Below are 26,777 nucleotides of genomic sequence, written 5' to 3'. Positions count from 1 at the left end.
GGTCTTCCTTTCTGGATTTCCCACCTCACAAGCCACCCAGGAAGTCTATGCAGTTTTAAATTAAGCACAGTCCTGATTTCACTCTTTGCCTTTTGTTTTATTCACTCAACTCCCTAATCATCCACCTTATTCTATTCCATTTTTCATGTGGAGTTTGAAGATATGCTTTCCCCCTCTGATTCCGAATTTAGAACTCATTTAATTTAACAAGCTGATTAATGGGGAGCCAGTACCAGCCAATTATTATGTATATTTTATGTGAGATTCATCCCTCAACACTGGAAGGATGGACTGGTAGCCCTACCGATCACACACACTCTGTCTTCATTACAGTGCCTACCAGTTGTCAACAGTAGGGACAGTCCCCCAGAGGCCCAGTCCATCTTCTGTAAGAGTGCCAGTCTGCAAAAAAATTAGAATGGGTTTTAGCAGAAGATTTAGAGCTTTTAATTATAATTTACACAAAACCCAAGCTCCCAAGAAAACAAAGTATGTTTAGCTGTCCCAAGCCCTTCCTTTTTACATTAGCTGTTCATTAAAAATTTTTTCATTATTGTTTATATTTGTAGTAGGTGTGATACTCAGCTCTCCATTAGTTTTCCTTTTTTTTCCTTCTAAGAACATACTTTAAAGATTTTTATTTTCCACTTGTTCAATGATTCTTTTTAACATTTAATTTGCTTTTTATATATTATTAAAGTATAGTTGGTGTAAAATATTCTACAAGTTATAGGTGTACTATATCACTATAGTGATATTCACAATTTTTAAAGGTTATACTCCATTTACACTTATTATAAAACATTGGCCAAGCTCTTACTGGCAAGCATCACATTTTAAATCAGAGATGAGCACCTGAAGGCAAGATTCAGCCAGTGACAAATGATTCCCAAAAGACCATATTGAAAATTAGGTTGAGTCTAGTCACTAATTACCAAATGCAAGTGTTTCATTTTGTGTGTTTACTGCCGTGACCCCTGCTGTTGCTGAATGAGAAAGGTTCAGTGAATAGAAATACAAGAACCAGCTCAGTCTGACTTCTCAGTTGGCACCTGTTGTCTTTCTAAAGCAGAGGTCAGAATGTTTTTCTGTTTGCAAGACTGTTTAGTTCCTAGTCTGCTATATAGTTCACAGCTATTTCCTAAAAATATGGGTGATATGGTGACTGTCTAGATTGATAATGAAATGTTGATAAAGGGCTTTGAGACTACAGAGAGAAGTGAAGTGCTCCTAATAAATACTAATTAATGTCCAGGGATGGTTTTGACTGTTAGATCAAGAGGAAAATGGTGGGGAGGGCTGATTTGCTGCATCAGGGGAAAGTATTTGTCAGATAATGTAGCAGAGAAAGCAAAATGGGGCTGAGTGCTATCACAGCACTTTTAATTTGCCCATTGCTACACAGTCAGTTATTAATTACAAACCCTACTGTCTTTATGCAATAGGCCAATGGCATTTGGCCTGGTCTACACCCTGTCAGAGCAAGGAGGTGGGTGGCTACCACTGGCTCAGCTCTAACTGTCAGTAATGCATTGCAAAGTGATAGGAATGTCCTTTTCAACACTGACACCTATGTTTCTGACACTTTTTTTCTTGTAAATCTTCACCGTATAAGACACTGAAGTTTTTGGTTTTCCATCAAATGATATCTTTTATCATCGTAGCACATTTGCATTAGCACCATGCTTTACAGAGAAGTGTCTGCAGTGCTTTCTCTTCTTACAACTGAGTAAATAGGGTATAGACAGTCTCAGTATAAAGGTGAAATGAGCGGGCAAGGGTCCATTGGCACATAGACTGGAGAGAAAGAACCAGAATCCAGCCTGTTTGGAGGCTTCCACCAGAAGACAAATGTTAAGTGAATTCTGAAAAGCATGTGGAGAGACAACGTCTGAGCTTCTGGATTAAAGAAATAGGAAAGTTTGTTTTATTAACTAATTTGGACTTCAAGGAGAGCTAACATGCTTCGTGTAGGTTATTCCTTCAAGAACAACAACAGCAAAAGAAAAAAGCAAAACATGTACCTCCTATATTTTATAAGGACTCCAATCTGTGTGATTAGATTCCAAAGGCTCTTGAGTTGCTCCATTTCAGCAAGAGTTAGCAACTTAATTCAAACTGAAATGTTTTCCTGATGATTAGATATGTTTTAAAACATCAATATCTTGAACATGAAAACAGAGATGATACCGTAGCAAAAACAGATAAGGGACAAAGTTATTTCTCTACATGAAAATAACCCTTATACAATAAAACTAGCCATAAATGGAAAAAGCACTAAAAATTACAGTTGCTGTTCTAAAGTGAATAAGATAGAAAAATAAAACTTCTTAGTATAAATACTAGTTCAGGCTTAGACTGAATTGAATAGAAAAGAGAGAGAGAAAACTTGTTTTAAAGAACTTGTAAGAAACCAGTGTAAAACTAGAATATATGGGAATAAATGTACTCAGAAGCCCAGTGGTGAATATCTTCTAAATTGAAATAACACTAGGTGGAAATTCAATTAATTGTGGAGGGTTTTATTCTAACATCATGGTGATAGAGTTTTATAATATGAAAGCTAGAAAGAAACAGAGAATTGTACTTCAGCTATCTTATCTTAAAAAGTCACACAGAAACTTAGTGTCAAATTCATGATTAGATTTCCCATTTTGCTGATTCCCAGTCATGAGTGTTTGCATTATAAGATGCCATCACAACATATGGAGTCTGGCCAAGTCTGCTGTCGAGCATCCTTAAGACAGTCTAGCAAAGGAGCACAAGGATGTGGAAAAGATTTCTGCAGGAAGGAAAGGGAACACCTCTGGAAAAATTAGTTTTAGAAACAGATATGTAATGAACACATTTTGTAAATCTCCCTCCTATATTCTACACCCTGGTGAGGCTGCTGGGTCAGTAACGAATTGTTGTCAAGAGTAGTTCTCTGGCCCTGAATCTAAAAGGTAGCTACTGTTAAGTTAACCTTACAGGTTTCTTTGTCAAAGGAAACTAGAAAAGAATAGAACTGAAACGATGTAAGAGCTATGCCACTTCTACCTGGGGACCAGGACTTGTCAGGTCTGCTCATGGTGTCTCTCCAGCTTGGCCTTTGCTCTCTGTTCCTCTTTGTCTAGGACAAGGAGCCATCTTCTCAGAGCACGTGAAGCCCTGAGCACCTGGGCTCATCGGTTCCAGCTGCATCCTGACCTCATAGCCACGTTCTTACCACCCAGAGTCTGGCTCCCCGCCTGTGGCAGCCCTGGTATCTGTGTGCTGCTGGGCTGCTCATGGCTGAGCCTGGGGCCCATTCTGCCTGACAGCCAAAGCCACAGCTCAGAGGTGAGGCAGGTAACCACACCCCGGTGCTTGGCTTATACTTATTTAGCATGCATTTCACTGTGTTTTCATCATCTGTGTTTCCCTGTTTCCTTCTTCCTCATCTAGCTTGTGAGCTTCTCAAGAGCTTGCAACATCTCACTAATGGGGCTCTCTGCCAATGTCAGTTATCTAAAAAGCAGCAAAACCTTCATCATTTATTTATTCTCATGAAGACAAAGTGAAGACATGGAGGGACCAGACCAGACTTCTGCATTAGAGCTGGTAAACTGGGTGCCCGGGTGAGGTGACTGATACTGCAGCCCTGCCTGGTCCCCCACAGAAGCCACAAGGAGGGGTCCTGGGACCTGTCCGAGAACAGCTGTCCCCTCCTCCGAACATACTTCCCTTCTGCCACCTTTCCAGGCCCTAAGCACAGACAATCTGCCCCAGTCCTAAGGCTCGACATCCTGGGAAGCAAAGGCAAAAAGAAGGACCAGAGTGTGTAAACACAGGTCACAGCCCCTGCTTTCCAGTTCTTGAAAATAAGCAGCGGAGGAGAAATGAATATGCCCCCTTAAGCTCTGGACAAAGCACCGAGGGAACAGAAATGTTCCTCATATTATTTTTTGACTGAAAAAAGCCAGTCACTCATAAAAGTGATTACAGTAAGAGATTGTTTTGAAACCTGAAACAGGCACGAAAATATTAAATTTGCCAGGAAAGAAATGCTGATATGACGGCTAAACCACTTCCTCAGGACTCGGGAGAGCAGGCTTCCAGAACATGCTCTCACACCAGCTCTGTGTGTGACCCTCGTGGCCTCCGTATTCCCATCTGTCCCAGGAGGGTGCTGGGCTAGACAGTCTCTGAGGCCCTTCCCAACTCAGCTATGTCCCAGTATCATTAACCTCCAACATGGGGAGTTGAGCTCATACTTTGTCAAAGCACACAAGGTTGATTTGCCCACACATATTGATCCGCTGTGGGGAGATGCAAAAGATTCTCTTTTTCTTCAGCCTCCTCTGTGCGTACACGATGCCTGTGGTCAGGGCAGCTGGCAGCACAGGAGGGACCGCCACGGTGAGGAGGAGCAGGGCCATGGCCATGGTGTCTTGTGGAGAGGCCTGCGGAGGGAGGGACACACAGGTTAGCCTGGCAGAAAGCACGTGCACCCTTCCGCTCCATCTCCTGTTGCACCAATGAAGTTCTGGAAGCTCAGAATAGTCATGAGCCAGCTGTCTTGGTTGGACTGAGATTTCTCCAGGTTGAGTCTGAGAAATCAACAAATTGTCACCCTCTGCAGAGGAAATGACACCCTGGGCCCCCAGACCACACCCTACTGTCCTTCCTGACCCAGCTTCTCTCCGCTCAGCCTTCTGTCCATCCAGAGGGCCACCCCTTCTTTGCCCATCAGGCATTTGCACACCCTCTGGACTCCTGGTCACTGGGACTAGACTTAAGTTGTAATAGTTCACACGTGGCCTGACTGTGGCTTTCTCAACGGTTCTACAAACTCCTCCGGCACAGCAGCTGTGCCTCCTTCATCTTTGAAGTCATCTTGGAATTCATCTTACTCGTCACCAGATGCAGAGCCTAGCGCCTTCTGACACAGAGAAGGTGCTCAACACATACGTGGAGTGCCTGGAAACCTGATGAAAACTCGGACCAGGATTCTGCGAAGATCTCAGCATATATTCACTGCTGTGGGTAAGCCAATAAAACTAGCTTGTTCTCACTGGATACACACCCTGAAACACTGTATACACACACTGTTTATTTACTCCTCACAACCACCTTGCAATGTAAATACTGTTATTTCCTCCATTTAACAGAAAAGGAAACTGAGACTTTAAAAAGTAAACAACTTTCCCAAGGCCACATGCTGCTTAAATGGTGAGGATATAATCCCTAATCTATTCATCTAGAGGGAGGGCACAAACGTGTGTCATATCACCAAGCCAAGTCCCACAGAATCAGGATTCCAGGCAAGCTACCGAGGATCACAGGACTAATAAAGGCAGGGCCGAGATCAAATCATAGGCTGCATAACTTTCCCTTGCTCTGTTAACTAATGGCTTTCCCTCTACAACCTTGCCTAGGTTTTTATGAAATTACCTTGGTTTTAGCCATAAAGTTCTCTTTTCAGTATTGAAAACATAGATTCAAGTTTAGTAACAATGGCTGCTTGGCACATCTTTGGGCCAATTCTAGTTTATCATGAAATCCATCATTTCCTGATTTTTCCAACCCCAGCCACAGAGGAGCTTTAACCCTGAAGACTCAGCCCTGCCTCATGCTGAGCCAGTGCAGACAGAAGCAGCCTAAAGGTCTGCAGGTCCAGACCTACAAGAAGATGGGATGTGCAATGAGAATGCTGCTTTGGTATGTATTGGACATTGAGTCTTGCCCAAGAAACTCTCATGTGCTATCCCCACCAAGGCTTCCTGGCCCATAGGAGAGGGCTTTTGCTTGTTTTCCTGCTCAATGCTCATGTTTCCCAGATGAAACTGGCACACTGCCTCAAATTCCAGCCCCACTGGTTTTGACTTTCTGCTTCATTCTTTCCAGACTCTATTCCACTGGTGCCCATGTGCCCTGACCTCCTCTAACCTCCTTCCCCCTAGAAATGCTCTCTGAGAGTTTGTTTCAGATTGCAATGACTATGCAGAGTTCAGATTTGAACGTGAACATTACCTAAAAATTCTCATGACTGCCTTTGCCTCTCCCACACTCAACACACACACTTTTCTATGTTATCACCAATGCCATCAGTTTGGGCATTTTAGAATCCACTCACTCCCAGTTTCATACCTGTGTTTGGATCCTTTTATTCACAATGTTTTAATTCTCCCCTATAAGCCCACACTGCTAAGATCCCAGCCTGTTTTATAGAAGGGACTGCAAAATTCATAACAGAATCAGATTCTCAGGACCAGAAAGGACCTCATGGGTTATTTGTTACAATTCTTTTCTGCACAGCCATCACAACTATTCAGGGAGACATCCAAACAAAACCAGACATCATGAAGCTTATAAAGGGAAGGGGGGGGGGGGGGGTCCATATAGTACACAACTCCGTAAAACCAGACATTCAACTTCATCTCAGAACCTAACAAGAACACAGGGCAACTCATTGACTGCATGGTGTGTTGAGTATTCCCTTGACAATGTACACGCTCAAATACAGCAACACTTTCAAACAGGCCAAACATCTAGGCATGGCATTCAATATCCCCTTTAATCTGATCTAATCCTACCTTATTAGATTTATCTCATAACTGCTTGCTCGTTCCAGAATTCCTTTGTGTTTTTCTCCCTTTGCATTTTTGTCATTCAAATGTGTGTATTCTTACTGCTTTCTAATCTTAAGACCAAATCTTCCCCATCCTATAATGCTTGAGAAGCATGTTTTTCCTCTGAGGGAACATGTATTCCTCTGGGCTTGGATATCACAAATGCCACACATGCAGTAACCTTTCACTCCCATCCAGGTGGTGAAAGGAGCTGTGAACTTCACAACTTTTAATAGCTACACCTTCCAATACCATTTCCACTAATCACATGTGGCTATTTTACTTTTTAAAAATTGAAAATTTATTTCCTTTATTACACCAACACATTTCAAGTGCTCAGTGAACACACAGTTAATGGCTAGCAAGTTGACCAGTGTAGAGATACAGAATATTTTCATCATTCGAGAAAGCTCTATTGGATGACATTGATTCTAACCCTTTAGTTAGGTTAAGTTCCTCGAGAAAGTTATCCTATTAAAAAGCCCTACCCCCAAGTACTTACTCCATGGTACGTATATACACCAAGGGCATAGAAAAAACCCATGATTCCAAGGAAGGCCAGGGACACTATGAACTTGAAGGCGTCATTGTACAGTTTGAAGTTCAGAGGCCGGGGGTAGAGGATGGATCTCACCAAGTCCCCTTTGGCTGTATTGTAACCTACACAAAGGTAATCACAAGTGGTGAAAGGTCTTTTAATACATTTTTCCCTAAAACCAAAATGAAAAAAAAATGGTTTGCATTGAATTAAGAATTGGTTAACAGACTCGTTTGAAAATGGAATTAAAACAGTATTGTTGTGACCTAACAGTTTTACATTGATTATTCTTCCAAGTTGCCAGGAATAATAAATGGTGTTCATTTCGCTCGTCTCAATTTCTCTTGCTCTGGAGGGCAGTGCTTCAGTGGCTCAAACAGTGTAACCCCCACTTCACATATGGGGCTGAGGAAACAGACCAAGGAGCTGATGAAGGCAGTGACCAGAGAACAAGAGATGCTGAGAAGAAGACGTACAGAAACATGTGTGTTGAAAGTAACGGAAAATTAAGAGAAAAGTAAAGCACAAGGCAAGGAATTTTATATGCCTCTGGTCATGTTGTTCTTAAATTCAAAAACCTTCCAGGACACACACATTTTAGAATAAAGATCAAATTTGTAGACATGGCATTTGAGGTCTCCCGCCTTATCCCTAGTCCCTGCTTCCTGGTCCCAGAAGACCTTCGTGCATTCCTTCTCTTATGCTTCTTGGACACAAATTAGCCTATTTTCCCAGCTCTCTGCTGTGATTGGCTAAATCCTTCCCATTGTATCAGGTTTGGCTCAAAATACCATCTCTTCAAATAAGTATTTCCAGAATTCTACTCCCATATTTCACAATCAAAGTAATTTATCCCTCTGTCTGTAATTTAGAGCTGGTATTTGCTAGTTTTAAGAAAGGATAAAAACCAACTTGGTATGACATCCCTCTATGCACTGTGTTTTGTTAGCTATAAATGCATTTGTCTCTTGTATCAGATCATAATCTACTTTGTGGGCAAAGAGTATTTCACATTTGCTTTTCTTTAGCCCTCTATGAATAGCACTTAGTAGATACTCACTCACTTCTAAAGTACTGGCAAAAAAATTGGCTACTATATATTCCAGACATGAATCAGTATTGTAAGTATAAAGCATGCTTTAATCCCACTTCTTGATGAACATCTGCTCTCCTCAAACATGACTTTGTAGACTTTGAAGGAAAACAGCCAAATTTTCTCTAACCTGTTGCTTTAGCGTTTTACAAGCTCAGATCAGTAGTTTCCATGATCTCCACCCATGAGCTTTTTCTTAGGCAGCAGCTTGAAGGATATTCTCATGCCCACTGACTACTTTGAGCATAAAAATCCCTCAAACCTTGATATTTTTGATTAAAAAACTAGGTAGAACAGTTGAATCATGGACTAAACTAAAGCATAGGGATATCAAATGCAAGATATATTTTGGGTCTATAAATATATGGGGTGGCAGAAACACAGGTCATGAGTAAATACAGAGAGCTGAGACCAGGTCATGGAAGGTATTGTCATGTGAAAGAGTGGGACTAATATGGGTCGTCTTGAAACATTCTTGAGCATGGTATTTATGAATTGCTCCAAACTATATTTTTGAAGTGAGACTTGGTGACAAATTGAGGAATAGGTTAGAGAAAAATTAAGCAAAGCATAAAAAAACAATATTTAAGGTGAAAGTTAAAGTGATACTTTCAAATAAATATTTCTTCTGTAATAATTTAGACACGATGTGATAGATTCAGTTCAGAGGGAGACAGGATGCAGGAGGTATTTGCAGAATCTGTAGGATGTGGTGCCTTATTTGGTAGGAGAGAAAATGAGGAGTAAAGACAATATGAAGAAACTTGCTAGATTGGTGATGATGTCTACAGAAAGAGGCACTAGAGGAGGATGAGCCCCCTTGTAGATGCCTTGACTTTGAAGCATCTTTGGACCTGCTGAAGGCGTCCAGTAAAACCTTGAGATAACAGCCTGTCATATGACTCTTTGAAAAGAAAAATTTCTTAAGTGATCACAGTTGAAACAGTTTATTTGGTAATCACTCAGAGGCAGTACAGAGTGAAAAGAGAAGAAGTCTATGGACACAGAGTAAAACCAAGAACACAGTTTTGCCTCTGAGGAAGTGTGCTTCATCCCCGTATGCACTTTATCACAAACAACAGTATTCACAATGAACAGTTCAGTTGGAAATAGCAGCAACAAAGGCAATGGCACCCCACTCCAGTGCTCTTGCCTGGAGAATCCCATGGACCGGGGAGCCTGGTGGGCTGCAGTCCATGGGGTCGCTGGGAGTCGGGCACGACTGAGCGACTTCGCTTTCACTTTTCACTTTCATGTATTGAAGAAGGAAATGGCAACCCACTCCAGTGTTCTTGCCTGGAGAATCCCAGGGACGGGGGAGTCTGGTGGGCTGCCGTCTATGGGATCGCACAGAGTCGGACACGACTGAGGCGACTTAGCAGCATTGGAAACCAGAATGTGACAAACTCCATGATTGTAAAGAAGATTTCCCTAATCCAGCTCCCCCACCTCTAATCATGGACCATGTTTACAAAAATGGAATCTACTGACCTGTTTGCAAAACGACTGCTCTTACTGGCCCCTGCCCAGAGGGCTTGACCTGAATAACTTCTGTTCCACAGAAAAGGACATGTTTCCGATAATCTTCCAAGCTGTGGGATTTCCAGGCTGTGGTGTTCTCCGCATGGGGCAATGGTGTCTTTATAACAGGTATACTTTCTCCTAAAGAAGATGGTATTTTGTTGATATTGCGTGAACTTGGGTAGTAATTTAGAGCTGGTATTACCAGTTTCAAGAAAGGATAGAAACCACAGTTAATCTGTTTGTTCAGTCAGATGACTATTCTTAAGGATGTTAGTGATGCAAGCAGTGGTATACTTGATTATATTTCAAATATTTGTTTAAGATTTGGCTATCTTTCCCACACATGGCCAGTATGGTTTACTGTTTTTTATTTAAAAAGCATCCCATTTTAGAGAAAGGAGTTGCCACTTATTCTGGGCATGAAGAAGCTACAAAGCACGTGTATAGTTATTGTACTTGCCTCTTATTCACTTGTTTATCTATCCATTCATCCATTGATTTGGCAAATATGTCTAAGTACTTATTCCATACCAGGCATTGCTCTAGATGTTGGCAACATAATCATGAATAAGACAGAAATTCTGACCTCCTAAAGCTCAGGAAGCCAGACCTGTAAATATCGGTAAATAATTAATTAAAACACAGTGTGGTAAATATTTTGATAGCAGAACCAGGTGATCTGAAGATCCAACCCAAAAGGAAAATCAGGAAAGATTTTGCATGTAAGTAATAGGTGACAATTGAAAGGCAATAAGCTCCGTTAGCTTCAGGAGGAGGGGAGAGTGCTCTTAGGAGATCTAAGAGAAAGAGCATGGTGTGTTCTGGGTATCAATGGCAGTTGAGGGTGTTTGGATGTCGAGTTTGGGGTAGAGAAAAGCAGCCCTGGAAGTACAGAGATGGGTGAGAAATGATGCCTGCCGGAAATCTGTACAATATTCTCAGCACTCTTCATGCTGGGGTGGAAGGAGAGGGAAACAGAAGACTGTCAAAAGGTACCAACTTCTCAATAAGATAGATATATAGTAGGGATGTAATGTAAACATGAGAAATATGACTAACACTGAATATGACCAATACTGTCACATGCTATATATGAAATTTGTTGTGAGAATAAATCCTAAGGGTTCTCATCATAAGAAATTTTTTTTATTTCTTTATTTTTTGTGAGATGATGGATGTTCACTGAGCTTGTAATCATTTCATGATGTAAGCCAAGTCATGCTATACACCTTACATTTATACAGTGTTATATGTTACTTACATCTCAAATCCCGAAGGAAAAAAAATATTCTTCATGATCTTTTTTGGAGCTTGCAGTGAAAGAGAAATTAATGTAACAAGATAGAACCTCTGTTTCCTCTTCCCCTTTCTGGATGACCTCAGCTGTACTTCCATTAATTAGCGTGTCTAGAAGGATATACCAGTAATTCCTCGCTCCATCTTTCCTCTCTCCTGGGCCCTTGTTTGGTGCATCTCAGTTGTTGGCTGTTCATCCCAACCTGGATATTCTGCTAGCCTCTGGAACTCACCATTTCTAAAATCTGTATCAGTATCTTTAGCCCTAAATCTCCTCTTTAAATTCCTGTTTCTCTTATAGTCTTACCTTGTTGCTGAGTCACAGATTTACAGTCTCAGAACCATTTTGATTCCTCCTCTTTCCACAGTCTGCCTTTTCACAGAACGATTTTCCAAGTCCTAACACACCTTCCTCTGAGTGTCATTCTTGGACTCTTGCATCTGGGTCCCAGTGGCTTAAATGGCAATCATTGTCTGGTTCTTGGTAATTGCATTAACAATGGATTAGCTGTGATTTGTTTAGTTCTCTGAAGTGCAAACATGTCCTCTGGGTAACTTGAGGTTACAATGGAACTAATCAATCTTTTTTATAAATAAACATCTCAGCTTTGAAGCCCTGAATTAGGAAAATCCCCAGTCCTTCCTTATGTGTTTTGTCTTTAGTCTCGCGCCTACTACCATATTCACAAAGCTTCTGACACCAGAGGTGTAGGGTTTTTTTTCCTCCACAACATGCAATTCTGTGACATCAGCTGATTGTCCTATAATTTAACTCAATTAAATTCAATTTTGATACCATCTATCTGGAGATAGTGTCACATTCCACAGGTTAAGGGCTCGGTCCTATAAGACTGTCCCCACCCCATTCAGATGTCAGTTGCAAATCCAGTTTGTCATCTGTGCTTCTCAAACATGACCCATAAATCTGAGGTTCCCATGATCCCTTCCTTGGATTCAGTTAATTTTATAAAGTGGCTCACAGAATTCAGGGAAATACTTACTTACATTTAGCTGTTTATTAAAGAGTATTATAAAGGATACAGATGGACAACCAGGTGAAGGGATACCTGGGGAACGGTCTGGGAAAGTTCTGAATACAGGAACTTCTGTCCCCCTGGAGTTGGGGTGCATCATATTCCTGGTATGTGGGTGTGCTCATTCACCTGGAAGTTCTTTGAATCCCATCCTATTAGGATTTTATGGAAGCTTCCTCATGTAGATGTGATTAATTATCAACTCCATTTGCAGCCTTTCTTCCCTCTATAGAGAATGGGGGTTGAGGTTGAAAATTCCAAGTTTCTAATCATGGTTTGGTCTTTCTGGGGACCAGCCCCCATCCAGGAGCCATCCAGGTATCCACCAACAGCAGCCTCATTAGAGCAAGAGATGCTCCTAGTGCTTTTATCAAGTAGGAATTTACAAGTGTTTCAAGAGCCCTGTGCCAGGAACTGGGTCAGAGACTAATACATCTATTTTCTCTTATCTCCCATTCTCCTAACTGTTCCTCCCCTCCAGTCCCCCCTTTCAGTCTTCCCAAACCATTTCCAGATGAATCCTAACAGAGGCCCCTTTTATTATCTCATTCTTTTCTCAAAAATCCGTCAACCTTTTCAATTGCCGTTACTCATAAGCCTCAAACTCTCCTGCTAGGTTGTCAGAGCCACCGCCATCTGAGCACCCATGGCTGTTACTACCCTACACAGACTTCAGCTAAACTAGGCCAGGGATGTATTCTATTACTGATTCCCATTCTTTGCCAGTATTCTTCCTCGACTTTCCCTAATGGTTGTACAACCAGATATTTCAGATACAAAGAAAATCAACTGGGAGTTCAAAAAGAATAAGCTTCAGAGACAAAATTAAAATGCCAATAACACTTCTGGGCTCATAGATTTAAAAAGCACTAGAATCAGTTGAAACTGTCATCAGATTTTTGCTATTCAATTAGCAAGATAATGTTATATTTCCTACTTGGAAATACAGTTGTACTGATGATAGTTATACAAGTTTAGGTTCTTTCTCATGATCTAAGTAATATCAGAGGACAAGGACTTTGACATTTAAAATTTTTATATTCAGCATTTTCCCAGGGATCCCAGGAAAGTATGGATTCTCCAAACAAAAGTTTGGATATCTATGTAGGCTGGAGAGGGTTTCAGAAGGAAAGACACTCACAGCCAACTGTTCACTTGGCTTCTGAGACCCGAAGATCCTGGCTGCTGTGAAGCTGAAACTCCCTCCTTTGTCCACAATGAGCCAGATGTCTCCACATGGTGACAGTGCTTTGAAAGGTCAGGTCCTTGTTTATTTATACTTCTGGGACCATCAGATTATAAGCTACTTGAGGGCAGGGACCTTTTCTCATTTCTCTTGTTGATTCTAGCACACAGTGCAGTACCGGCACATAGCAGGCATCTCTGAAACTTTATTTAATAAATGGATGAATGAGTGAATAAATGAAAGAAAGACAGGAGTGAGAGAGAAGAAAGGAAAATGGGAAGAGAGAAGAAGATCTGATCTGTCCACTGACTACAAGCTTGTCTGACAGGATATAAACATGAAATCACCTCTTAGGGGAATTCCTGTGTCCAGCTCAGATCACTACATGATTCTGCACATACGATTCAGATAGATCAGTAATTCTGATGAGCAGAGGAGGGCGAGGGATTGTGGCAGAGTGAAAGTTACCCCTCCCCCTCATAATTATCCCTGAGACAACGAGGGACAGCAGCTGCAAGCGTAGGCTCTGGGGACACAATGGCTGGGTTTAAGTATTTTATTGTCTTCATAGAACTTACTGTTATTGGGAATTTGTGTCATTTATCTGCCTTCATGTTTTCTGTCCTCCAACTAGAGTCTGCTCCACGAGGGAAGAAGTCTGCCTGTTCACTGCTATCTCCCCAGCACCTAGTAGGGCGTCTGCTCCATAGTGGGGGCTAATAAACATTTGTGGAATGAATGAATGAATGAATAAACAAATGAGTTCTAATTTCAGCTCTATCACTTTCAAGCTGTGTAACCTTAGGCAAATAAATTACTCTCTGTGGACCTCAGATTCTCTCACTTTACAGACTTGTGGATTGAATGAAAAAAACATGTGTAAAATGCTAGCATAACACCTAATACTTATGAGAGCTAAGAAAAATAAGCTATTGCTCCCAGGAAAACATTTCTGCCCATGGTACTCCCTTTTTTCTCTGGACCCTTTGGGAAGAGCTAAATCTTGAAGGGGATCACTGTCTCAGGAGGCACAAGAAAAGAGCAAGGGACTGGCTTTTGAGTTTCAGAAGGCACTCATAAATTTACCATAAATTTTAGAGACCATCTGAGAGTAAGAACAAAGCTTTTCTGCTCATCTTGCCTTTCTTTTACTACGTTTCTAGCCAAATAAAAATCCAAGGAGTAGGAATTGGAAGAAAGTCTAAAGAGAGCTTGGATACTGTATGTCTATGAGAGAAGGGGCCCGAACCAAATAGGACATAGAAACATTCTATAAGTTTGTGGAAACTGAGAGGAAACGTCACTGGGGTCTGCCTCATTTCCTGGTAGATAGGTCCCTGATGTTCCCTGAGCTCTGAGTGGCATGAGAGGCAACCACAGAGAGGAGTGTGTCCTAGACCAGAGGCCTCTCCCCAGTACCTGGCACAACTTCTGTAGCCAGACTAGAATGGGGCCGTGGCGGTGGGGCTCCTGCTAACTGCTGGGGAGGTCCTGCTAACTGCTGGGATATCTGACTTATATCAGATGCTTCACACTACACACTTTCAAGAATGGCCAAATTTGAAGCCGAAATTAAAATGAAGTGTAGGTATAAAATAAAGTTGAGCTTTTTGCATAGTGGAGTTTATGACGAGAGGATGAGGTTAAGATGATGCTAAGGAAAATTTTGCAATGCGCATGGTGCTATAAATGGGACTAATCCTGACAAAAGAAAAGGCAAGGAGACACAAAACACAAAAACAGTAGCTGGACCCCTCCTCGAATCATTGTCTTCACTCCTATGGTCCCTCATGCCTGGAAGCCAATCCACCTCCAACTCCGACGATTCACTCATTAGCTGAGCAGCCCTAGTCTCTTCACCTCAGTTTCCCTATCTGTAAATTGGGTGTTATAATAGTGCCTAGTCTAATTTGTTTTATGCTACAATGAAGTGACATGTAAAAGTTGTTTATGAAAGTATAAATTGCTATACAGATGCTAGGACTATTGCTACTCTTCTTACATAAAGACTTCTGTATATGTAAAGGACTATTTTTGCACATGGGGGATTATTACCTGAGTCACATTTGTGACTCAAATACATACTCAAGAAATACAGTTGCAGTTTCAGGAATCTAACCTTAATCTAATTACTCCATCAGGATCCTTCCCAGGAATACATAGTGAGTGGGAAGATCTAGTCAAGCTATGCAATAAAATATTCAAAGCATGCTGGTACTGAGGTCTATTTCAAGAAATTAATGAGAAAGAGATGGATATATCTCTATTTTATGATTATCTTTAAAGTTACTTTATCAGGACTTAGGCTACATAGATATTAATGCTGATGACTTTGTTTTTCCTGAAACAGGCCCTCAGAAAAGCCACTGACCACTTGAGGTCATTTTAGGTCAACTTTGCACCTTTATTAAAAGGTGGCATTTTTGCCTTTGCTGCTTCTCTGGGACTTTCTGAGCTTTCCTAAGAATCAGGCAAGCAAGGTCCTCCAGGTCAGTAGACCCAGGGAAGTAAACCCAGCTGTGTGTCCCCTCTCTATTCTCACTGCCACGCTCTCTTGCCTTCAGAGACACTGTTCTTGGTCGTCAGGCTGTTGGGAATGAGAGATAGTCATTGCCTCTGAGTGAAGAGCACGGTTTTCTTGAGTGTGAGGCCTGTACCTGAGATACTATGGCGCCATTCTGGATGAGAGATATGATCAGTATGCAAATCCTCATCACTACCATTACAAGGCAGTCAGATCTTCACACATTGGGATATTTTGTAATTATACTGCACATATTTATGTTTACTACATTTTCTTGTCTCAGTTTTAAATTAAGCAGGCTCATCTTTAATGAGAAATATGCTTCTGTTGAACAATTTAAGGATTAGAGAAGGACTCTCTTTATGTTTAGGTGATGTTAAAAAGTTTTATGCATGTGTTTTCTCTTTTCCTTGTCTTTACACTATTTGGAAATGGAAAAACACACCAACTGTAAACACAAAAGACCAATAATTTCTTTTTTGTGATTCCATATGGTTTTTTCCTTCTTTTATTAAGATGCCCTGTGAATATTCTTCTTTTTGCCTTAAGGAATATGTTATAGATAGTGCCTTACTAATTACACAAATTCAAATGGACTGTACAAAGTACAAATGAGGACAAGGACAGTTCAAGCCATAACTAGAAAACCAGTTTTATGCTCAGTAAGAACAACTGGAAACACGATTCTAAAGAACAGAACTGTTTTACTGCCTTTCTGGAAGACCCAACTCAATCTTTCTCCCACTGAAAACTGGGGCTCAGTTTTCCATCTACAGAATACAGGGCTGGATAAAATCTCTATGCCCTGTCAATTGTGAGGTGACAGTTTTTGTCTGTGTTTTGTTCTAACAGGTGTATAAACCATCCTTCCCTGGTGGCTCAGAGGTTAAAGCATCTCCCTTCAATGCGGGAGACTCGGGTTGGATCCCTGGGTCAGGAAGATCGCCTGGAGAAGGAAATGGCAATCCACTCCAGTATTCTTGCCTGGAGAATCCCATGCACAGAGAAGCCTAGTAGGTTACAGTCCACGGGGTCACAAAGAGTCGGACACGACTGAGCGACTTCACCTCACCTTCACCTCATATTTATAAAGAGATTGTGCATCAAACAGTATGGTCCTCTCACCCACCTTTGAACTCAAAGCATCTTATTCCTCTCTCTCATGGGTAATTAATTCCAAGTTGAATCAGTCTTTTCTTCTAGTTTCATATGCATTGTGGTTTTCATTCTTACATTTTAAAATCTTCCTTATCTACATATATTGTTTTCATTCACATGAATAGTCGGGACGTGTCTTCCCCATCTATCTCTCAATACCTTTGTTGCTGTTGTTCAGTCACTAAGTTATGTCCATAAAGCAGGTAAGTGTATGCTGATCTGCTTTGCTCACTTGGCCTGGTTGTTGGAAGGAAAGAAAGAGGAAGCTCCATGACAACTGCCTACCTGTGAGCATGCCTTCATTCACCACACAACTTCCATCAATCAGAACAGCATCGCAAGGCAATGAAAGCTTTCCTGGAAGAATAAGAACATCTCCAGGAACCAAGAGACGGGATTCCAGCTCTTGCAAACCTATATAAGAGCAACATTTTCATGATCAGATGAACGTTTCATGTTTTTACCTAACAATAAAAACAGCTGAGAGCTCTTATCAACTTTTTGATCAAGAACTACCCTGCATGTTCACCTGCTCCAGCCTCTTTACACTCAACTGCAGATTCCCAGGAAACTAGGATTAGGGAATTGGTGTCTGGGTCTTAGGAAAAGATTTGCTCAGCAATAAGATCCCATCTTGATCCTAGTACCTGGGACAGCACTCTGTCCACAGGAGACCCTTAAGGGCATTGTCCATGGAAGAGTGCCCCTTTGTGTCTGCTTACATCCTTTAGCTGGGTTCCTGACCCCCTGTAGCACACTCAGTACTTGGATCGGGGCCCATGTAAACACTCCAGACAACTTCCACTGCTCTGGAGTGCAGCTCCTCACTTCTTGCTGAGAGCCGTGGTCACCTCAGCCCAGGTAACTCAGAGCAAATGCCCACTGTCCATCCAGCCATCCATAAGCCTTATACAGGTCTGGTTTCCATATAACAGATACAAATATATGCTGCTGGGTCTGTTTGAGATGGTTAGTTAGCAAATCAAAAAGCCTTAAGAAGGCTTACCCAGTAACATCTCAATGAGTGAAATATGGAGTACAGAGGGGATTTGAAATAAACCAGACATTGAGTAGAAAGAGTTCAATCAGGGCTGGGGTCAGGGTGAGGCATGCCAGGCACCTAAGGTATAGAATTCAACAAGGGGCTCACTCTCAGTATCCTGCAGGTACAAGTCAGCATTCTTATGGCCTTGCTGCCTTAAATTTTCAATCTGTGATGACTTGTTTGCCTTACCCAGCCCCAGTGCTCAGTATAATCAAAAAAGACTTCCTCCTTGACTAATCATCAAAACAAATGAGACCAACTCCACTCCAAATACCAGGATGCTGATGAAAGCAAAACACATCACTTACCTTTGCCTTTTACAGTGATCTTGACCTGGACTTTGTTGTGATCCTCCACGAGGTTGTGCAGCTTCACTGATTGCTGTAAATTTAAAGTCAGCATTTAAATATTAGATAATCCATATCCTGAAAACCACCTGATCTCAATACAGTAAATGCTGAACCTGCTGCCACAGTCAAACTGACTCTGGGAAAGACTCATCTACTTTCCAAGCTCCTACTTTCCTGTTTCAACCCCTACCTCACTCAACTCCCTATTCAGAGCAGCAAGTATGCTCGTTAGCGTAAACTATTTCAATCCCAGGAAAAATGATGCACAGCCAGTTTCACCGGCTAAAGCTAAGGAGCTGAGACTTCATTTCTGGAAGATGCATGATTAGACTGAAGAAAACCAATGACACCACAAACAGGTTACTCCCGTTCTCTGTCTCTGTTGCTCTGTATGTAAAAAGCAAAGCTGAATTTGATCTGTAAGGGGTTTCCATTGTAAGAGTCTTTGAATATTTAGGTTGTATTTTGATTGCACGTGGAACAACCATCACCTCTTCTATGAACTGGTGGATTTTCATATTGGATAATTCTGCAGACTGGAGTCATACTGCTCTATTTGGAATTCTGGTGCTACCACTTTTGAGTTATTCAGCCTGTTTAACCCCCTTTTCCTCATCTAACGGCGGAGATAAGAACAGTATCTATTTTATACGGTTATTTTAAGCTACTTTATGCTTATTTTACTCATCACTTCGGATAGTACTCATTACTATAGTATGAGTTTGATGAGAGTTGATGATTAATAAGAAAGCTGTAATTAAAGAAACAAAACAAAACACTTTTCTGAGTACATCAGCTGAACAAATTCACTTGAAGTGGGATTCATTGAGATAGGACCCTGACAAAGTGGAGAGAATGGAAGCAGCCTGGAGAAGTGGAGGAAGCATCTCCTAGGATAACTCAGGGATGAGAAAACAGAGGTGAGAGAGGATGTGATCCACAGAGCCATCTAAACTGACTCCTAGGCCACCAGCCAGAGGCGAGCGCAATGCCAGACCAACCGGAGCCTCCTGGAAGGCTGTGTATGGATGTCAGTTGCTCAGATGCCTCTAAGTAGAAGAGGTCTAAATACTGTCAACAGTACTTAAACACCATAATTTAGCTTACCATACAGCTTACCATAATTCAAATATAATAAAACTTCTCTTTAGACATTAAATTATTTTTGTCTGTTTTGTTGATAATGTTTAATGTTATAAATGTCACCAGGCTTAGACAAGAATTCCACACAATTATGCAACTTTCCTCTTGAGAGAACATAATGAGTTTGCTAAGTTTGATATTAATATTTATGTAGAACAATTTATTATTTATTTCAGTTTTGCTTGAAAAGCTAAACTTCAATCATTTGGGCCAATTGAGTGGAAGAAGTGATATTATTGTTGGGCACAGATTCATTGGCCTAAGGTGACTTCCTGAGGCTTACCTGTTGGCGCATTCATTTAATTATGGATGACAATGAGAACGTGGTTTGGTAGCAAGACCGCTGGATTCAGTCAGGATTCCTGAGTGGTGGGTCAGGCTTACCCACTAACCTGTCAGGTACCCCTATATAACTAACACATTTCACCGTATAAGCTGTTTCCTTTGTCAGCAGACAACAATGAATTGGATCATTTTCAGGTTCCCTTCAAGCTCTACGAAAACATGATACTGATTTATTTTGCATATCAAAGATTCATTCAGACTTCCAAGGCTTCATAGGAGAAATAACAGTATAGCAAATGACTCAAATTATTGTTTTTAAATAGTTTAAAACTTTATTCAGTCACCAAGGGCCAAGCGTTATTTTAGGCACTTGGAATATGTTGCTTGATTTTTTTAATCCTCAAAATAATCCTATGATGAAAATGCTGTTACCTCCGGTGTACATATAACTAAAAACAAAAACAATAAAACAAAAAACAGGGGCTTAAAAATGTTAAAGTAACTTGCCCACAATCACTGACTTATTAAGTATATGAAAATCAACAACAACAAAAAGGTTCATGTGACTAAAGCCTTTTCTGTGGGTGAAAATGTTCTCTGAAAGTGCTTGAAAGCAGCTTTTGTCCTAAAGAGAAGAGAAACATCCTTCCTTACAAATTCCTTTATTTTCTTGCATAGCAAACTCCTTTAGTTAATGTCAATTTCAACTTTGCTTAAGAGGACGGTAACACATTTGGAAGTGGTGAAGTCTGGGTCAATAGTGCTTGACTATAATTCTGCAAACTTATGAAGGCATAAAGCTGAATTTGTTTATCAAACTTAGCATCTTGCATAACCTGCCAAGCTTTTCTGTCTTTGCTTGAGCTATTCCTTAGGATATTCACCCCCGTTTTCTACTAGCCAACTCTTTCTATTCCTATACATAAAGCCCTGCTGAAATATCTCCAATCCATAAGTCCTTAACACTCGCAGGAAGAATTAATTGTTCCAGTCTCTGTGTTTCCTCCCGTGTTAGTGCACAGATCCCATTCCACTAGGGCTATCTGTTTTCTTGTCAGGTCTCCCCTCCAAGTCAGGAGGTTCAAAGATGGGACTACATATTCATCTATGTATCCCCTGTGGCCTTCACATAGTAGGACCTCAGCAAATATTTATTTAACTGAGCTGAATAATTCTACTTCGCCCAACAGTTCTGCAGTAAGATAATATAAGCATTCTCTTTGAGCTAACGCACTCAGAAACGCTACACACACGGGTTTCTATGACAACCAACCAGCTAGGAGAAAGCCAGCACTGTGATGCTTGCCATGATTTCCAAGCTCGCTGCCTGATTTTCATTAGGTCCCCTCTGGTTTCTCCAGTTCCTGTTCAGTGAGACCAGGATTCGCTTCCAAAACGAATTTGCATATTGTTATTATGTGGAGTCTGTTGCTGTGTGTCCTTGTGTTTGCGGTGGCTGGATTTCCTCCAGAGATGAATAATGAGGGCATTAACTCAGGTGTCTCCTGAGCCCAGCTCAGTCCTGAATGAGGCAGAGAACTATGGGCCAGCTATGTCCATGCTATTGACAGCAGCCACCCGTGGAGCCGGCAGTGGAGCGTGCAGTACGGTTCAATGGAAATGCAATTGGGTGCCAAGGTCTGTGCTCATATCTGCGTCAAAAGTGGCACAAAGGGACCACGTTGCACTGGGGCGTTTCTTGGCCTAGGCAAGGTAACCTCTCTCGGTGCGACATTGTCAGTGGCTAGAGTGGATGCAGGGAGATATCTTCTTCCACTTCTGAAAATGTTCTTCTCCTTTGCAGTTTTCAAAACCATGTATTTGTTTAGCATAATTTAGAAATGGCAGTAAATAGATGCTTTTTCTTCCCTTTCTCCCAGCTCTGCTGCCCAAATCTGCTCTTTGTTGTAAATGATCAAAACATCATTTACTGCCACAGGAAACTCACAAGTTACTTGGAGATTTTGCTCAAGGGGAAAGTGACTCAGAGTCAGGAAACCTGGGATGAAGGTCTCTAGCCACCCTTCCCGGGGTGAATGTGATTAAATCACTTTACCTCCTGGTCGCTCCTATCCTCCCTCTCATTTGAGTGTCATTTCACAGTTTGCCAACCCTCATACAAGCACTTCATTATAAATATCAAATTCCACTGCAAATTGTAAAGTACTAAATGGATTAGCTGAGGATTATTTAATTAATTAATAATATAGCAATTAACTAATATTAATTGCTGAGGACTTGTGATTTAAACTACAAAGAGATAGTTTCAGGAAACTGGCCCTTTTTGTATAGTGTTACAAGAGGCCTTGCAGGTTGGGTCAGATAAGCTTTTATTAACAAATGCTAACTGCAAATGGGCTTAGTGTCATCATTTCAAAGAAGTCTTTTGCAATATTGCCATCAAGTCTGAAAGTCCCATGCTACTGTTTGGAATAAAGGGAGGCATTCAGGGATTTTAAAGTTGTAGGATCTGAATATTTAAATGCTATGAATAATTTTAAAGTAAATATTAAGAAAATGACAAATATAAAAAATTAAAATACCTAATTTTGGAAAAGGAGAACTTTATAACAGAAAAAAGAGGAGACTTAAAACAAAAACCCAGAAACCATAAAGAAAAAAAAACATTTAAAAGGACAAATTTTTTAAATCTAGCAAAAGTCAAGGTCAAGATAAAGAAGATTTAAAAAATAGAACTTTTTCACATATATAATGGATATAAAAAGATGGTAAATAAAAGTGCAAATCTCTTTTAGACAAAGGAAAGTGTGTCTAATCTCACTAGCAATCAGGGAAGTGTAAATTAAAACATCAATGAGACATAATTTTCAAAAATGTATTAGATGGAAAATTTTAAATACCAAGGTATAACACCTAATGCTGGTCAGGATCTGGGAAATAGATATTCTCATATGTTGCCAGTAAGAGATTGAATTATTCCATTTAGGGAAAATAATACTACAGTATTTATTAATGTCCAAAATATACATATCTTCTTTTGCTGAAAAAAGAGACACAAACACTAATATGTAGGACGCACTATATTGTTCAGTTCAGTTCAGTTCAGTCGCTCAGTCGTGTCCAACTCTTTGTGACCCCATGAATCGCAGCACGCCAGGCCTCCCTGTCCATCACCAACTCCCGGAGTTCACTTAAACTCACGTCCACAGAGTCGGTGATGCTATCCAGCCATCTCATCCTCTGTCGTCCCCTTCTCCTCCTGCGCCCAAATCCCTCCCAGCATCAGTCTTTTCCAATGAGTCAACTCTTCGCATGAGGTGGCCAAAGTACTGGAGTTTCAGCTTTAGCATTATTCCTTCCAAAGAAATCCCAGGGCTGATCTCCTTCAGAATGGACTGGTTGGATCTCCTTGCAGTCCAAGGAACTCTCAAGAGTCTTTTCCAATACCACAGTTCAAAACCATCAATTCTTCGGCGCTCAGCTTTCTTCACAGTCCAACTTTCACATCCATACATGACTACTGGAAAAATCATAGCCTTGACTAGATGGACCTTAGTCGGCAAAGTAATGTCTCTGCTTTTGAATGTGCTTTTGAATGTGTTGGTCATAACTTTTCTTCCAAGGAGTAAGCGTCTTTTAATTTCATGGCTGCAGTCACCATCTGCAGTGATTTTGGAGCCCAAAAAGATAAAGTCTGACACTCTTTCCACTGTTTCCCCATCTATTTCCCATGAAGTGATGGGACCAGATGCCATGATCTTTGTTTTCTGAATGTTGAGCTTTAAGCCAAACTTTTCACTCTCTTCTTTCACTTTCATCGAGTCTTTTTAGTTCCTCTTCACTTTCTGCCATAAGGTGGTGTCATCTGCATATCTGAGGTTATTGATATTTCTCCCAGCAATCTTGATTCCAGCTTGTGTTTCTTCCAGTCCAGTGTTTCTCATGATGTACTCTGCAGATAAGTTAAATAAGCAGGGTGACAATATACAGCCTTGATGTACTCCTTTTCCTATTTGGAACCAGTCTGTTGTTCCATGTCCAGTTCTAACTGTTGCTGCCTGACCTGCATATGGGTTTCTCAAGAGGCAGGTCAGCTGGTCTGATCCCACCTCTTTCAGAAGTTTCCACAGTTCCTTGTGATCCACACAGTCAAAGGCTTTGGCATAGTCAATAAAGCAGAAATAGATGTTTTTCTGGAACTCTCTTGCTTTTTCGATGATCCAGCAGATGTGGTAGTTAGTTTTAATTCAATATATGTGTTGTAGAGAAGAAACCCCTTATTTTCCATAAAGAGAAAAACAGTTGAATAAATTATGGTAGGCCATGGAATATCACATCATTATTTTTAGATATAATTTAGAATTATTTGTTATGGTAGATGGCCATTATATAAATTGTAAAGTGAAAAACACCAGTTCCAGTTTAATTCATATAGGACAATTCTGTTTTGATTAAAAACAAATTAAGAAGTTCATCAAGGAACTTCTCTGGTGGTACAGTGGATAAGAATCTGCTTGCCAATGCAAGGGACATCAGTTTGATCCCTGGTCCAGAAAGATTTCACATGCCTTGGAGGAACCAAGTCCATGTGCCACAACTACTGAGTCCACGTGCCTAGAGCCTTTGCTCTGCAACAGGAGAAGCCACCACATTGAGAAGTCCATGCATTTCAAGGAAGAGTAGGCCCTGTTCCCAGCAACTAGAGAATGTCAAGCGACTGAACTAAACTGAACAGAAACTTGTCAGGCTGGTTTAAGCAGAAGTTGAGAGTATGAAGATGCAGAAATGTCTTATGAACCTAAGGTGGGAAGCACAGCCAAGTCTCCCAAGGGAGTTTCCAGACTAGATACAGGGAAAAGCTGTGAGAATCAGGTTGCTCTGTCTCTGTTGGACTGATTATTGCTTACCTCTATGTCTCACTGTATTTTGTTCACTCTTTTCCCTACTTTTTCTGAGGAAGTGTGTGTGTGTGTGTGTGTGTGTGTGTGTGTGTGTGTGTGTGTTTGTCTGCTTGTCCATATGCAGGGATAGAGGGTGGCCACGCTGGCCCTAACTATACATCACAGATCACTTTCCTAATAGAATATGGCCAGCAGCTTCAAGCTTTTATTCCAGGATCCCACGCAGAAGGATCCCAGTCAGCTTCCACCAGATCAGATGCCCCCTTTCCAACTAGTTGTGCCAGTGGAGGGAGAAAGCCACATGGAACAAACCATCTGTGGGCTTCCAGAGCTCTAGGTACACCTAGTTTTCAGAAAAAAAGGAGTGAAGGTGCAGCATTTTCTCCAAAATATGTTTGCTTCATTGCATACTTGCCATAGAATAGGAGGCTGGGAGGAGGAACCCAAGTTCCTCAGCTCAGCCCCCTGGTGAAGTCCATCTATGCTTTAGGTTCTTGGATTCCATGAACTCAGTTCAGTTCATTTCAGTCACTCAGTTGTGTCCGACTCTTTGTGACCCCGTGGACTGCAGCACGCTAGACTTCCCTGTCCATCAGCAACTCCCAGAGTTTCCTCAAACTCATGTCCATTGAGTCAGTGATGCCATCCAACCATCTCATCCTCTGTCATCCCCTTCTCCTCCTGCCTTCAATCTTTCCCAGCATCAGAGTCTTTTCAAATGAATCATTTCTTTGCATCAGGTGGCCAAAGTATTGGAGTTTCAGCTTCAGCATCAGTCCTTCCAGTGAATATTCAGGATTGATTTCCTTTAGGATGTACTGGTTGGATCTCCTTGCAGTCCAAGGGACTCACAAGAGTCTTCTCCAACACCACAGTTCAAAGGCATCAATTCTTCGGCGCTCAGATTTCTCTATAGTCCAACTCTCACATCCATACATGACCACTGGAAAAACCATAGCTTTGACTAGATGGACCTTGGTTGGCAAAGTAATGTCTCTGCTTTCTAATATGCAGATATTAAGTATGTCTAGGTTGGTCATAACTTTCCTTCCAAGTAGTGTCTTTTAATTTCATGGCTGCAATCACCATCTGCAGTGATTTTGGAGCCCCCCAAAATAAAGTCAGCCACTGTTTCCATTGTTTCCCCATCTATTTCCCCTGAGTTACTGGTGTGTATTTATAATATATATTCCTTTTGTGATGAAGGGAGTTAAAATGGTCTTCTATTATTTGTTCACTCCTGACAGAGTAGTTTATGTGATTAATCAGTCTAAAACTAATAGGGTCCTATAGAAATTTACTCTACAGCACATGCCCCCACATTCCCCGTGGCCAGCCAATTTCTTAATTAATGTTTAAAGTTTTCAAGGGTTCTTGCTCATGCCTTGCTGGTAGCCCTGGCAAAATGATAGAATCCTAAAAAGGTGGGACCTAAAAAAACAGTTTAACCTCCACTATCTACAGCTGAGGAAAGTGAGTCCAGAGAGGAGAAAGAGTTCCCAGAGCCACAGTGGATGAATCAGTAGTGGTTAGAAGCTTATCCTGGGGCCTTCCTGCACTGCTTCTTTGTTCAAGTTAGAATGCCTGTCTTCCCTCTCTAGGCCACCTCCCATCTTTATAATAATCTAGTTATAATAATCTAGTTTCTCCATGCCAAGAATAACAGTAAAAACAGCAACAACCATATCAGTGGTAACAAAAAGTAACATTTGATGAGTGCCTACTATGGACTAGGAACATATGTAATTCAAATGCATTGTTTCATTTAATTTTCTCTACTATATACATGGCATCACTGACTTGATGGACATAAGTTTGAGCAAGTTCCGGGAGTTGGTGATAGACAGGGTGTGCTGCAGTCCGTGGGGTCGCAAAGAGTTGGATATGACTTAGCAACTGAACTGAACTGAACTATAACAGTGAACACACACACACACACTCACACATCTCACAGAAAAGGAAACTGACTACTGAAGTGTCCAGTAACAAACAGTGTCAAGTAATACAAATAGGATTAGTGTGTGTGGGGAGGGAGGATTTTAACTTGAAAAGATCTCCCTGCCAAAGTCCCCAGATCTTTCTGTATTTTTCCTAGAACCCTGAGATGGTCAGCGATGATATACTCAGGTATATGTTGAGTATGTGT

General features: G+C 41.1%; 1 protein-coding gene across 1 annotated transcript in view; it reads right to left on the bottom strand.

Annotated features, from left to right (window-relative positions):
* The window catches only part of ATP13A5 (ATPase 13A5), a 137,441-nt gene that overhangs the window by 54,325 nt on the left and 56,339 nt on the right, over positions 1-26,777 (bottom strand). The window contains exons 9-14 of the mRNA XM_068968599.1: positions 18,300-18,372; positions 17,232-17,360; positions 9,716-9,886; positions 7,096-7,253; positions 4,236-4,424; positions 341-402 (exon numbers count right to left, since the gene is read on the bottom strand). Of these exons, the coding sequence (XP_068824700.1) occupies positions 341-402; positions 4,236-4,424; positions 7,096-7,253; positions 9,716-9,886; positions 17,232-17,360; positions 18,300-18,372 (782 nt within the window). The remainder of the gene's footprint in view (positions 1-340; positions 403-4,235; positions 4,425-7,095; positions 7,254-9,715; positions 9,887-17,231; positions 17,361-18,299; positions 18,373-26,777) is intronic.

Source organism: Capricornis sumatraensis, chromosome 1, assembly GCF_032405125.1.
Source record: "Capricornis sumatraensis isolate serow.1 chromosome 1, serow.2, whole genome shotgun sequence".
NCBI classification, from domain to species: domain Eukaryota; kingdom Metazoa; phylum Chordata; class Mammalia; order Artiodactyla; family Bovidae; genus Capricornis; species Capricornis sumatraensis.
Note: the sequence above shows the minus strand (reverse complement) of the source record. Positions and strands in the feature narration are given on the sequence as shown.